The sequence below is a fragment of the Harpia harpyja genome, chromosome 4, assembly GCF_026419915.1.
Source record: "Harpia harpyja isolate bHarHar1 chromosome 4, bHarHar1 primary haplotype, whole genome shotgun sequence".
Lineage (NCBI taxonomy): Eukaryota > Metazoa > Chordata > Aves > Accipitriformes > Accipitridae > Harpia > Harpia harpyja.
Window position 1 is genome coordinate 79,050,817 of NC_068943.1, and position 15,188 is coordinate 79,066,004.

The 15,188-nt window shown below is 40.1% G+C and overlaps 1 protein-coding gene across 4 annotated transcripts in view; it reads right to left on the reverse strand.

Moving 5' to 3' along the window:
- Positions 1-15,188, reverse strand: part of RNASET2 (ribonuclease T2) — a 31,590-nt gene that overhangs the window by 14,428 nt on the left and 1,974 nt on the right. For all 4 annotated transcript variants that reach the window (XM_052784887.1, XM_052784885.1, XM_052784889.1 and 1 more), the window contains 5 exons: positions 13,516-13,620; positions 9,770-9,836; positions 2,855-2,910; positions 1,891-1,948; positions 1,012-1,082 (listed from right to left, as the gene is read on the reverse strand). In XM_052784887.1, coding sequence (XP_052640847.1) covers positions 1,012-1,082; positions 1,891-1,948; positions 2,855-2,910; positions 9,770-9,836; positions 13,516-13,604 — 341 coding nt within the window. In that variant the 5' untranslated portion in view covers positions 13,605-13,620. The remainder of the gene's footprint in view (positions 1-1,011; positions 1,083-1,890; positions 1,949-2,854; positions 2,911-9,769; positions 9,837-13,515; positions 13,621-15,188) is intronic.

Sequence of the window (15,188 nt, forward strand, 5' to 3'; positions counted from 1 at the left end):
TGTCTTCCGTAGAGCAAGGACAAGACTAAAAGAAATGCACATTCCTGTCAAAGCTTTTTCCTAGTGACACAGCAGGGAAACAGTCATCCAATCCAAAGGAAAACTTATGGGCACTTATAGCTGAGATGGCTTTAAATGCTACTGCCTCTAGCTATGTGCTCTGCTTCTTATCTGATATTACCACTTTCACTGTAGATCTGGAAGAACAAATTGCTTATCCGTACCTTGGCTGATGCAGCTCATGGCTCAGCAAATTAACTTGAATGGCCACTGAAATTAGTTTGAAATAATGCACTCCAACTGAAGCCTGTGCAAACTCAAATACCACCCATACTGCTCTTTGGTCCAAGTGTCTGATTATTCAGAACCAGAGAAACATGGAGAAGGAGGAAAACAGTACTGTTGTCAGAAGAGATCAAAATGTCCTTCTCCCTTCCCATGAGCCAAGTAGGTTGATCTCTAAATAAATTCCCAGATCTGATTTTAGGCTGCTAGGAAAGTAAATAAAGAGAGAGAATTCTGTAGAGAAGTGGCTAGGATGATCCAATGCATCCTATTTTTCCATTTCGTTTTCTGTGAGAAAGCCCAAAAGGAAAGGTCTCTAAAGGACAGCAACACAGTGAAGCTAGCTAGGAAAAGAGGCCTGGAAGCTGCTTTTACAGCTAGCTGTGACAGCCCAGGAGTGCTACTGCTATTCAGATTTAATGTGTCAAGAGCAACTGCTTCTCCTCCCTGGGGACAAAGGGAGGAAACACATTCTCTCTCTCTCTTTCACTAAGTTTCATTTCTCCAAAACCTCTGCCATAGTCCTCTCCAACAGCTGCATTTTGCAGGTGTTCTAACAAGAAAACAGATTTATTTGTAAATGAGGCTGACAAGACACACTGCTTTCAGTGGCCTCCTGGACACTGCTTCTCATGCACAACATCTCACCTGAAGAATTACTAACTCAGATTTTTTTTTTTTTTTTAAATAATATCCAAAATACTTTTTAGGTTTTTTTGTACTCACCAGAACTGGGTGCGATTCAGAGACGAATGAAGCACATCAGGCCAATAGTGTCTCATGTCTGACAGAAGATCCTAAAAATATCACAATCAATAAATGCAGCTACAGTGTTGAAAAGCTATTTCTTACACAATCTACATACATTGATACATTTTCTAGAACTGAAGCCTCATCTTTCAACGTCTCCAACTGAAACATTTACTCGCAGAAAAGGTCTTTTTCCCCAGTATTCTGAAAATGCTCTTGTTGGAGGTAACAGGTAGGTGCAACTATCTAAATATCTGAATGTACTAATACCAACACACTGCCTCAAAGTAAGATTTTTCCTTCAACTGTCCCTGCAGAAGTTGCTCAATCATGCAGCTTTTCACAACTGTCAGCTCAAGCCTCCTATCCCTGTTTACAACACATTTGAATGAAATATGGAAATTTTTTTAATTAAAAATAAGAATAAAAAAGGACTAATGCCCTGGGAGAAAACACACAGAAAAACATACTCTGAACTCTTTTATTTTCTGTGTCCTAGCTTTGCACTAGAAAATGGAAGAGAGAACATGGACTGACTGTAACTTCTTTTTCACAGGTCCTTTTTGCCACTGCAGATCCACCTCCTACGTTCTCTAGATTTTTTAGAGGATATGGCTGAACGAGTCAAACCACATGTCTACAAAATAAGTAGGAACAGCTGCTAATGATTACAAGCACTGCAACTTCAAGTAGTACCAGAAGCACCTAATAAATTTGCGGAGTTCTTAAAAGAACATACCTTTCAGCAAACATTAAGAGTAATACATGATAAGCTACAGATTTTGCATATAGGATGTGCAAAAGTAATTGTACTCAGCTCTGCTTGGTATGACTATTTTTGTTTTAAATAAATACCTTAATCTCGGTGACATTGAAATGCCATGTCCTATTACATTCTTCAGTTTTGTCAGGCCTAGGGAAGCAAAATAAAAGTGAAAAAAAGATGTCTCCTAACTCACTAATGGTAACTAACAGCATTCTATTCTGTATCATTAGCCTGAATTTTAAATATGCAAGATTATAGCTAGAGATTTTATTTAAAAATACAAGTAACCCATCAGCATCTACAGTGTTTTAGAAGTAAAAATTCAAGACATTAATTATGGCCATACAATTTCCCACGTAGAGACTCTTCGTTAGCCCCTCCAGTCCCTCTCACTTTTTGTAAAAGTCATAGAGGGGGAGTAAATGATATGGAAGGATCTTGACCTCCTCAACCACTGTACCAAGCGATGATTCTGCAAGTATCGCCAAGACACTCACCGGAAATCTAGACATAATGCTGTTCACCTTTCCAGGACGTATAGCTTAATAAACTCCTGTACTGAATTTTTCCCTGTATTTGTCAGGAAGACCTTTGAATTTCTACCATTGGCACCAATTCCAGTAAGTTGATTCCTTTGAAGCAAATTAGTTTTTCCTGTACTTTTGCAATATTTGTGCTGAGTGAAGATACTTAAAGCTGCAAGCAGTCACGAGACATTAACAAATTCTGTGTACTCAGGCAGAAAAAAAAAAAGAGAGGAAACTATACTTCCCTTTTTGTTTGAGAATACTACTGATCTTGTAAGGGGATGTATAAATAAAATGCTCATGTGGCAAGAAGATTTCAGGAGCTCAGCGAGTCATGAGATACAGAAGTGTATTTCAGTTTTACATCAAAATATAGGGTTTTGATTTCCAACAAAACAAGGGCTTTTTTTCCCAAGGAATCATAAAAATAGATATATTAAGCCCTCAAAAAAAAAGAACTAAACATCCTCGTACAAAACTTGATTTTTCCTTTCCAGGCTGAAATAAAAACACTCTATGATCATACCATAGTCCATGGATTGTCCAGTACTCTGGAGGGTCTTGACAATCATTAGCGCTCATCTGTGGAAAACAAAAATACAGAATATGTTATATGTGTCCAAGGATAATGTTTTAAGAGGAAAAAATAAAAGCTCATTCACTGGTGGTCCAGGGCTCTACTGAGACATGAGAAGTTTTGGTTGCTCAGATCAGGAACTGGTGAACTCCAGTTACTTGAAGCTGTCACAGACTGTGCCACTCAGCAGAGACCAACTGGCATTAAAGTTTTGATTCGCAGATCAAGAGAATACCAGGGGCATTCTGAACAGGCAGTGTAAAAAGAAGACAAAGGACAGGTTCTGAGGTAATAGAAAGTAGCCTGATCCACGCTAAATAAATGGAGCTAAATCTGCATTTATTATATTCTAGGTGGCAGCTCTCTGTATTTTTCTCATCATCAGATCTTTTCAAGGAGTGCAGAGCCATTAAAATAAAAACCATCAAAATAAACTATAATATTAGACAAGCACACAACGATCTTTCAGCATCCAGGAGTAGTTTTATTGTTGTATTAAAAGGGAAAAATACAAAGAAGAGATGAAATAGGTTGCTTACTCCAAGTAAAATGGTTAGAATATATTTTTTAAATATTTTGACTTGAGGGACAAGGGAATAGAGAGAAGAGGAAAGACTATATACATTACTACAAAAAAAATGCCCCAGTCAAAATTTTTGATAATGCAGGAGAAATAGCCTACACATTAATTATTGTTTAGAGCAGAGTACATATTACTGAACAAAACAAAACAAAAAAATCCATGTTCACACATCACAGAATACCATTACTGTATTTTCCCTGATCATTCTGCTTAGTAATTATGGCTCTTTATTAAACACTTTTCACCACTAAATAACAACCTTCTCAGACTTTCTTTCCTCATAATAATAGCTTTCCTTTTTGGGTCTGCATCCCATCTTAATTATGCCACAATGCCTTTTACATGATGCAAGAGCAAGTGTAGAGAAGAGCAGAGAGAGGCCTGTAATCTCACTAATTGCCTTCCACATGCCACAGGCCAGTGGCAGCAAAACTGCAAGCTATGCAAAACTTTCTTGTTCCATGCCTATTTCCTTTCTCTGCTCTCTTGCCACCAATAATAGAAGCAATTAAACCCAGCGACAACTTTTTTTCCTGAAAGGAATATTTTCAACAAACACACACTGCAAACGCCTAAACAATATTGCTCCTGTCATGACACAAGCTTTGTGGAGCTGAAAGAGTTCAGCTATCTAGCCCAAAATACAGCAAATTAATAGCCAGCAGCTAATGCATCATTCCCTGAAAAACAACCTGACACCTAACCAGCTTGCTCAACCGAGGGTGGTAACAAGAACAGTGCAATTGTGCTCCTCATCCAATCTTTAACTGCAGTTCTCAGACATGCTAAAGGAAAGCCCAGAGTATTTTAAATTTGGAATCAGTTCTCCCCTATCATGGCACTAACCGTATTAGCAGTTTCTCCTACACATTCCATCAGGCTCTTGGTGTTACGCTGTGTGCTGGCAGAACTGTGAGGTCAATGCCACCTACAATGCATTAGTTCACAATTTGCATGCTTTGGCCAGCTTCATTCATCCTCCTTTTTAATTCTAGCCATAGCATTTTTCCAATGTTAATTTTAAATCAATATCATAAAATGAGCAAACACTAGTCTGAGAAGATGGGTACCCCTGTGGTCTGGATTTGTGTGGCGGGGTTTTTGTAGCAGGGGAGGGGCTGCAGGGCCGGCTCCTGTGAGAAGCTGCTAGAAGCTTCCCCGGCTCCACATGGGACCCGCTGCTGGCCCCCGGGCCGAGCCCATCAGTGACGGTGGTAGCGCCTCTGGGAGAACAGATTTAAGAAGGGAAACCTGCAGTGAGGGAGGGGATCACAATGTGAGTGGAACCCCTCTGCAGATCCCGAGGTCAGTGAGGAAGGAGGGGAGGAGGGGATGCCCCCGCAGCCCGTGGTGAGGCGGCAGGCTGTCCCCCCCCCAGCCCATGGGGGGGGGAGCAGATGCCCACCTGCAGCCCGGGGAGAGAGGAGCCCACGCCGGAGCAGGGGGATGCCCCCCAAGATGGCCGGGATCCCATGGGAAAGCCCGCGCTGGAGCAGTCTGTGCCTGAAGATCTGCCCGTGGGAGGACCCACGCCAGAGCAGTCCGTGAAGAACTGCAGCCTGCGGAAAGGACTCACATTGGAGAAGTTGGTGGAGAACTGTCTCCCATGGGAGGGACCCCACGCTGGAGCAGGGGACGAGTGAGGAGTCCTCCCCCTGAGGAGGAAGGAGCGGCAGAGACAAGGTGTGAGGAACCGAACCCAACCCCCATTCCCGTCCCCCTGTGCCACTGGGGGGGAGGAGGTGGAGAAATCGGGAGTGGAGTTGAGCTGAGAAGGGAGGGGTGGGGGGAAGGTGTTTTGATATTTGGTTTTACTTCTCATTATCCTGCTCTGATTTGATTGGTAACAGGTTAAATCGATTTTGTTTTTTTTCCCCAAGTTGAGCCTGTCTTTTGCCCGTGACCATAAGCGGTGAGTGATCCCTCCTCGTCCTTGTCTCGACCCTTGAGCTTTTCCATTTTCTCCTCCCCATCCCACCAGGGGGGTGAGGAGTGAACAAGCCGCTTCCTGGTGCTTTGATGCTGGCTGGTCTGAAACTAGGACACCCCGCTGCTTCTGCAAAAACACTTCTTGGCAGCCTTCCTGTTTATCATATACTGATTGCCGAAGGATTAATTCAACCTCAAGCAACCGTTGACTTGAAACAGAGTTACAAATGTGTATTTTCAAGTAGGCCCATTGGACGCCAGAAAGCCTTCTATATCTAGATTAATTCGAAAAAGAAACATTGTTTTCTCCTGTTTTAAAGCAATCTGATAATCAAACCAATCCAAATTAACCGTATGCGTTCTATAACACTGAGAAAAGTGCCAGTGAGCCTTTCCAGCACCCACCATGCTGAGAGGCAATGCTGCAGCAGAGAGATTTGCCTATTTGTAACAGCAAGACATTGGACAAACAGCAGGTTCCAGAAGCACGGAAGCTCCTTTCACCTCCAAAACGCCAAAAAGTGAAACACCATCAAACTGTCACAGAAGTCTTACCTGTAGATTTGGCCAAATTACAAATCCTGTGATATAGCAGCTTGTACATAGGGGCGGGTAGTGCTACTGGATCACATACAGATACCCCAAGTTTAAATAAAAAGTCAGCTTCTGGGAAGTGAAATATTTAATCCTGCTTTCCCTTTCAATCTCTCCGTTTAATTAAGATCAATTTTAAGTGTTATTTTGTAATGAAACATCACAACTGCTATGAAAAATCCTTGCTTTTGAAACTGTGGAGAGAGTTCACCTCTTCAATTTCTCTCCCCCAAACAGTGTGTAATTATTCCCCTTCCTCTTGCCCCCCAACCCCTGGGGTAAAACCAATCAATGAATGAGCCAGATTTATAAGGTTGCTGAAAAAATCTGGGAGGAGGGAAATAAAACAAATTTACTTCTTGATGAACACCCCTCTATCACGAGCTGATAAGCTAAAACCTCTCACGTGTTTATCCTTACAGAAGATAAAAGACCCACAAAAAACATATAAACCAGACCTTATTCACAGAGCGGTTGGAGGCATAGATTAAGAGTTATGAGTTACACGGGCATTTAGGAAAAAACTTTCTTTTGTTCCAAAATAGCACATGTCAAGAGCTGGACTCCCTTGGAGACACCTGGCTTAATATATAAACAAAGAAATAAAGGCTTCCCTTTATCTAAGGAACTTTTTGATCTAATGCTAGATCACAACAGTGTACTGCCCTCACCTTAGTCACTTTAATTCTTTCTGTATTACATGACTACTTCTATTTTTACCAAAGAAAAAAAAAAGAAAAAAATAGTTTCTATTCTTCCTTTAAGCCTTTGCTGTAAAATTACTGCCAAAGCCTGAAATTAGGAAAACCTTTTATCTCATACATAAAAAAAATAATTTCATCTGCTGCTTAACACTACATTCAAACCTGAATTCAGACTGTTCTGTTGACCAGCCTATTCTGTCATCTTTTCTTTAATTCTTCCATTTGATCAGCACATATGTGCAGTAAAAGGCAGATGACAGCAGGGTTTAGTACCCATTTCTTTATTATCCTTCCTATTCTCAACAGAGGAGGAACTGAATAGCCTACAAACTTGCACCAGATTTTCCCCATTTCACAAGGAAACACCCACATAAGATTGTCTCTTTTGCAATCTCCAAGATGCAAAAGCTGCAATAATATTTCTCTTCTTAAATTCTTGAATTATAGCACAACTCCATAAAAAGGGAGGGGGGAAAGTCCCTCTTCTCGCCCTTGAGTTGCTCCTATTTCTATCTAACAGGATTCATATTAATTTGTGACCAGAAAGTTTAAGTGACATGAATTAGCCACATGAAGTTCAATAAATTGCACCACAGGCACCATTTATTAAGGGAACATTAAATTCATAATCACTTGAGGTCTGTGAATTTCACTTGGATATCTTTGTAGAAGACATAGTCACTTTAGGTCAATTATATGGTACTAGAATTTCTAATCACATGATAAGGAAGAACATCTTTTCCTCCTTCACCCTTTCACTGCAGCAGTCAGTAGTTAAATCCTGGGATTATTGCTTCCATGATACTCACTATTTTATTTTAATAGGTTAGTTTAGATGATATGATTACAAAACACTTACTTTCCAGTTTAATTGTGCTGATCACACTCAGCATTAAAAAGCACCAGATGAACACATACAGTTCAAAGCACAGGAAGAGCTGGGAGATGTGTATTCTCAAATTTCTGGCATGCTGAACCGTGCCCACTAAATTTTAAAACAGGCCTTTTAGGCCTTCAAAAGCCTGAAAAACTTTTTGAACACAGATACGCAAAACAGGCAGGAATTAAGATGTAGGTCATCCACACACCTATCAAGAACACAGTATGTAGCAAAGTATTCTATAATCAGGTTCCTTTATATAGGAAGCATAAACTAATAAGTACTTGCACAAACTAGTGTCTCAAAGGTTTTTTACATAAATGATATAATGAGTTCTGCAGTTTCCTTCACCTAGCTATTTTTCCTTTCAATATCATGTCAACAGTTTTAAACTGAAGAATGATATTAAAAATATTTCCTCCCTGAAATAACATCACAATTATATATAAATACACTGAACATGCAGAGGAATCTACGTACTTAAAAAAAAGGCCACAGCTGAATTTGGGAACTCCTCTTATGTTAACATTAGCAAAAAGAAAGCTGTTACAGGAGTACAGTTGAGATTCTGTTTCTTTATATGACAGAGTGATGTGAAACTGGGCAAAAAGGCACTTAATATGATTTTAATTTCACTTTTTCTTCACTCTTTGGAACGCTTCTGTCCACCTCTTGCTACAGAAGATCATAAGGAATCAACAAAGTGTAAGAAAGCCTACATTTTCTGATGCTTAATATCTTTAATTATTCATTACAATTTCACTGGAAGGTTATAAAGGTTATCTGTCAATTTACCAATGGCACTACCCTGGAATGAAGAGTAGTAGCCAGCATGAATATACAGTGGGAAAACTGGTTGGTAGGGTTTTTTTGTTTGTTTGGTCTGTGGGGGTTTTTTTGTTTGTTTTTTTTTATTATTTTTTTAATTGCTTGCACCTCATTCATGTAAGCAAGGGCTTGCACTGCTACTGACTCTGAATGCCACTCATGCCAGGCACTACAAACTCCGGAACACCAACACCTCTGCTTGAAGTCAGTAACTGTGATGTTTACTCAACAGAAAATCAGACACAAATTGCATCAAATCCACCCTTATTCCCCCCCCCAAAACAGGCAAACAAACAAAAAACAGAACAGTGGCCACTCCTTGGTCTCAATTAGTCATGCCCATCTGACTTTTGTTATTGATACCTCCCCTCCACACTTAACTAAAGTACATCTACTTTTCCTCAGAAATTCAGGCAGTATGTGACTTTTGCTGCTACTGCTTTTGTACATATTTCCAGAAATGGGAATGAGAAATAAAAAAAGTACCTAAAGCACAAAAAATAAGACTCCGATATTGTAATAAATAAACCTGAGTCTCCGAGATCCGGACCTTTTTGGCTCCAGAAACATCTGCCTGAAACTGAAGCTTCTCTATTGTCTACAGGGTTCTTCATTCTTGTGTCAGTTAATTTGATCACATTTTTGATTTTGAAGTATAGCACATTTTTAACTTAGCTGTATGAGAATAGGTCTTTGAGTATTTCCAACATAGGAAAAATGTTCTACTTATAAGATGGTAGTAGGTATTTAATAGCAAAAGGGACATAAGTAGTACACCTCTTAGCAGTGCTTTTGACAGGCATATGTTGGAAGGTTGGGTTCATTTTTGGTTTCCACCCCTCAAATACAGAAATGCTCAGAGACACCTGCCATAAAAGCTTTATAGCCCTCTTTTTCCTGACTGAATCCATATTTGATGACTTATCATTAAAACACTGGAGCCAACATTACAAAGCTAATACTTGTTGTGCAGCAGACAGTTCAAGTACTAATCTGCTGTCTGTCTTCAGTTAGACAAGGCAGGCAAGTCTCCTTACAGAGTCTGGTGAAAGTCTAGGCTTAAGATTACAACTAACAAGACATCACAAAACATGTAACAAGCAATTAAGGCTTAGAGTACAGCACATCCTACATCTGCAACACATCACAATCCTGTCGCTTACTGCTACTTTGGAGTGCAGGTCAAGTAGCAAAAGTTGCACCAAGGTCAGCGAAAGCCTTTACAAAGATATAAGGGCATAAGCAAGATTAAATGCTTGATGGGCTTTGTTCATTCTGTTTTCAAACTTTTGTTGTCCAAGGCTACATTTGTCAGGATAAAAGAGAACAAAACACAAAAATCTCACCTTACATACAGTCACTGGCCAATGATGAGCAAGATACAGCTTTTTCCAGGTATGAGGGTGGCTTTCACTGGAGAAAGACAGACAAATCTATTTGTCCTCAAGCATTTTAAAAAGAGCAACACCTTCAGCCAGCAACACGATGCTTACTAGTATAACACATTGATTATAGAGCTAGTTGTTGTCTATAGCTTCTATCGTAATATTTGACAACTCCAAACACAGCAGGACCAAACTAACAAATCACACAGAAACAACATATTTAGAAACCTGCTAACACCCTCCACATTGTTAAACAAATTCAACTCCTGGCATTCTATCTCCATATGCTTTCCATTACTTAAATATGGAAGAAACATGTTTTCTGTTTTATATTGATGAAAGTGCTTACTGGCAAGCTTTTACAACAATAATTAAAAAAAAAAAGATTATTTAGGATGTTAACAATCTTCTAATTCTTCTTGATGGGTATATTAGCTAAAAAGAAAGTATACCACGTTCTTGGAACTGTAACTACTCTTTTAAAAAAGAAAGACTACAAACAACCACAAGCAATGTAGTTTACACTGCAGGAGATGCAATTTGACTTTGCAAGTGTCGCCAACATTTATATTAAAAAAACAAAAATCAGAATAAAAAGTAAAGTAAAAAAAAATTATATTGGGTTTGCATGGCAAGGTTTTGGTACCAGGGGGACTACAGGGGTGCCTTCTGTGAGAAGGTGCTAGAAGCTTCTCCTATGTCTGACAGAGCCAATGCCAGCTGGCTCCAAGACAGACCCGCCACTGGCCAAGGCCAATCCCATCAGCAACGGTGGTAGTGCCTCTGGGAGAACATATTTAAGGAGGGGAAAAAAGTTGCTGCGCAACAGAAACTGCAGTCAGAGAGAGGAGTGAGAACATGTAAGAGAAACAACCCTGCAGACACCAAGGTCAGTGCAGAAGGAGGGGGAGGAGATGCTCCAGGCGCCGGAGCAGAGATTCCCCTGCAGCCCGTGGGGAAGACCATGGTGAGGCAGGCTGTCCCCCTGCAGTCCATGGAGGTCCACGGTGGAGCAGATATCCACCTGCAGCCCGGGGAGGACCCCACACCGGAGCAGGTGGGTGCCTGAAGGAGGCTGTGACCCCGTGGGAAGCCCACGCTGGAGCAGGTTCCTGGCAGGACCTGCGGACCCGTGGAGAGAGGAGCCCACGGAGCAGGTTTGCTGGCAGGACTTGTGACCCCGCGGGGGATCCACGCTGGAGCAGTCTGTGCCTGAAGAACTGCAGCCCATGGAAGGGACCCACACTAGAGCAGTTCGCGAAGAACTGCAGCCCAGGGGAAGGATTCACGTTGAAAAAGTTCATGGAGGACTGTCTCCCATGGGTGGGACCACACGCTGGAGCAGGGGACAAGTGAGGAGTCCTCCCCCTGAGGAGGAAGGAGCAGCAGAGACAAGGCGTGATGAACTGACCCCAACTCCCATTCCCCATCCCCCTGCACTGCTGGAGGGGAGGAGGTGGAGAAAATCAGGAGTGAAGTTGAGCTGAGAAGGGAGGGGTGGGGAAAGGTGTTTTTAAGATTTGGTTTTATTTCTCATTATCCTACTCTGATTTGATTGGTAATAAATTAAACTAATTTCCCCAAGTTGACTCTGTTTTGCTGGTGATGGTAATTGGTGAATGATCTCTCCCTGTCCTTATCTCTGCCCATGAGCCTTTTGTTATATTTTCTCTCCCCTGTCCAGCTGAGGAGGGGCAGTGATAGAGTGGCTTTGGTGGGCACCTGGCATCCAGTCAGGGTCAACCTACCACAACCATAAATCTCAAAAATGCTAACTTTATCATTTTACAGACATCTAACTCAAACACTACATTTTTAAAATGCTTATTATAAATCAAGAAATTTTAAAACATTTAATAAATAAACAAACTGTGCCACAGTCTTAAGGTTACCTAAGGAAGAATTAAAGAAGGAATATCTCGTATTTTACAAAAGCACTTGTGTTTCAAAGACTCTTAGAATAAAGAGATCTGTAACTCACAGAGGCATCAGTACTATCTTATTCCTATGCAGAGGAAAAAAAAAAGCTTAAAAATTTTGTTCAAAAAGTGTCAGAAGCCTGTATCATGTCTTTGCCACTTCTACAGAGGCATTTTTCAACAGTTTGAAGCAGACCTATTCTGGATAAACTAGAAGTAGATAAAAAACCTGTTGCTTCAGACACTACAGCAGATACATTCGGCCACACTAAGTGATTAAATAGAACAGCAAGTGGGAAAAACTAATCAACAAAAACAGAACTGTAAATTGTTCAAACTGACAGCACTATGTGCAGTACTGTCAAAACAAATTGTTATTCTCTGGAAGCTAATAGCCACATGTCCTTCATTAGTTCTTGCCAGAGGTTACATAAAAAAAAAATATATGAGAAAGCTAATTTTTCTCAACCCGAGGAAGTAGGGATACTCCCATGTTAGATCACTTCTCAGTTTTTCCCCTCTAGTTTTGCTAATATGCAATGACCACATTTTATCTTAAGCATTCATATGTATCTGTGGTTTTTAAATAATTTAGCAGAACAGCTCTGGAACAAATCAAGCATAGCCACAATGAAAACTATTAACACTTCTAACTGATCTTTACTGCTGCTGTGGAAACCTGAATAGAAGAATTCCCTAATACTGTAGAGCTGTTAGTTTCCTTGCTTTGAAAAAATCCTTGCTTAGAAAAGTAGCATCTTTCATCTGTATTTGAAATAGCAGCTGAACTTCTGTAACGACAATCATGCCAAAACAAGTTCTCCTAGAACACACCTTTTGGCTAAGGATAGGTCAGAAAATTTTGTTTATTAAATAGAACAAGTTTTAGAAACTTAAGCTCAGAACTGGAATCCAAGGAGAGCCATTTTCAGTATCTATCCAGCTTCAGGGATACCTACCCTTTTTTTGACCCCAGTTATCCTGCTCTGTGCAGTTCAGCACTGTACCTACCTCTAGACCTGCCTCTGCTGCCAAGATGGCCAAGCCATAGCCCAAGTCCTGGGGATTCAAGAAACCCCAGTATAGTGTCTAAGCTACCAACCAGCTGCAATGCAGCCATTATATGAAGTTCAGCACTGAACTGAGCACCCTTAACCATTCTCTTGCCAAAACACTGAAAGGAAGGAGAAAAGTTTATTTCCTAATATAATGCAATAGGAATTTGAGCTTTTACCACAGAAGGGTGTGATATGGGGTGTGGGCTCCCCCATGGCCCATTCATATTCAAGCCCGGATTTTGCCAAGTGCAACAACCACCAAAAGACTGCATGGCACTGATACAGCCCCAGTTAGATGCTGTATGAAAAGGAATTTAAAATTATTGGGACTGAGAAAATAGCAAGAAAAAAAAAGATACTAAAAAAAGTATACAGTGTAACAGTTGCCATAGAGATGATTCGTTTTTTGTTATAGGACCCAAACTTATTTCTGATTTATGTCATTACTACATCACAAGTCTAAATGATTCATTTAAAGCAAGACTGCAAAGTTTTTAAGTGCAATGAATGTAATTTAAGTTTCCCTCTTTTTTCATGCTGACACATTAATAAATGTAAAGCTTTTCTCAGGCAGGACCCCCACTCCTCAAGTTAATGCAGATGCCTCATTTTACCAGTCACCTAAGAGAATAATAACACATAATGAAATTTACGCTCATCAGAAGCTAAACTATTCTGCTCTGCACTTAAGGAGTAACTGTCAGAGATTTCTTTTTAAAGCATAACTTACCTTTGAGTGAATTTATCTGAAGCACACCAACAACATAATGCCATAGAAAACCAACCCAGAATCCAATAGTGCAGCTTTGCAGGCTTCATTTTGTTAATCAAATAGCTGTAAAAAAGGTGTTAAAAGAAGAAATCTGTTACTTATCCAATGCACTAAATTGCAAGCGTTAAAATGCAGAAAAACACAACCATCTCAGAAACAGCAAGTAATATCAACTCTAGACTAGATTTACAACCATGGCTAAAATGAGGATCTCTTTCAAGGCCGTGTCTGATTCCGCAGGTTGTATGCTAATTTTCATAAACTAATGGCACCAAGGATGAGATCATGGTTTCCTTTTTTTTTTTTTTTCTTTATTTGCATACAGTCCCAACAGAGCCACTTTGCAATAGAGATACATAAATCTTCTATGCAACCATACTTTATGTAATGTAAGATTCTACTTGCGGTCAGCTGAAATGCCCAAAGTGATTCATTAAAGAAACTTTGAACTTAACATTGAATATTCATGTTGGATTGACCAAGGCTGATATTAGAAACTCAGTGGAAGTGAAGTATGATGTCCAAGGATGAAATTCTCTCTAAATGCCAGTCAACTACTATACTGATGTTAAAAAAATTGCTGCTAAAACCGTATTAGTTTCTGTTCTTGTTATAAACCTGAGACAGCCTCTATGAAACCATGCACAATCTGCCTACTACCTCATGAACCCTGGAAATCAGGGGAGGAAAAAAAAAACAAATCAACTTAACTTTCACCAACAGGAGGACTTTCACTTGGCACAGGTCAAAAAACCCCAGCTGCCTCCTGTATCCGCCAGTCATTTCACAGCATTTCAGATGCTACCTCCTAGATGCAAGAAATAGATGTACATGCATGTATTTACATGCAATTATTAACGCCTCACCAAACCTACTTCTCAACTTTCTCATTTTGAGAACCCTAAAAAAAGCACAAGATACTGCGTGTAACCTATGTGCCCCTTCTAAGATCACTCACTACACAAGTCATATCCTTTTTTCTATGAAGGTTTTAAAACTAATCCTTTCTTATAACAGTCAAATAAAGCTTGTTTTGACACCAGTAAAGACATTGCCGATTCAGCCATTAAGGCTAACATTAGGAAATTCAGTGTAATTCTGATCCACAGCTCATTATAAACAAGAGTCCATTTTCCCACCATTATGGTGTGGCCCTGGAACCAGCCTGCAGCCCACCCCCAAAGCGCTACCCCACAGTTCTGATGTACGAAAGAGGCAACCTCCCAGCTTGCAAAATGTGTCGAGATTTCAAAACTGTTGAGGGGCTTAGGCAACAACTGTAACAGTTAACCAGCTAGATTTATCACTAGGTTTTGCTAAATTGTGAAGAAACTACACCCTTAAAGATACTAATCTATTTCATATGTAAATGTCTCTAATTTGTAATGGATGTATTATCAAGGTAAATGGCTTGGCCTAATAGAAGATATTACTAGATAAATATTAGTTGGCAACTGTTAATTTTCTGATCTAGTTTCTTAAGAAACGCCTGACGGATTTTCACTCACCAGGCAAGATGAGCAAAAAAAGATTCAAATAATTTGGAGTGTGCTACTTGTATACAAAACAGCTGACAATGTAGAACTGATCTTTATCAAAAGCTAGCTAAAGCAAGATGTACACCTTGTATT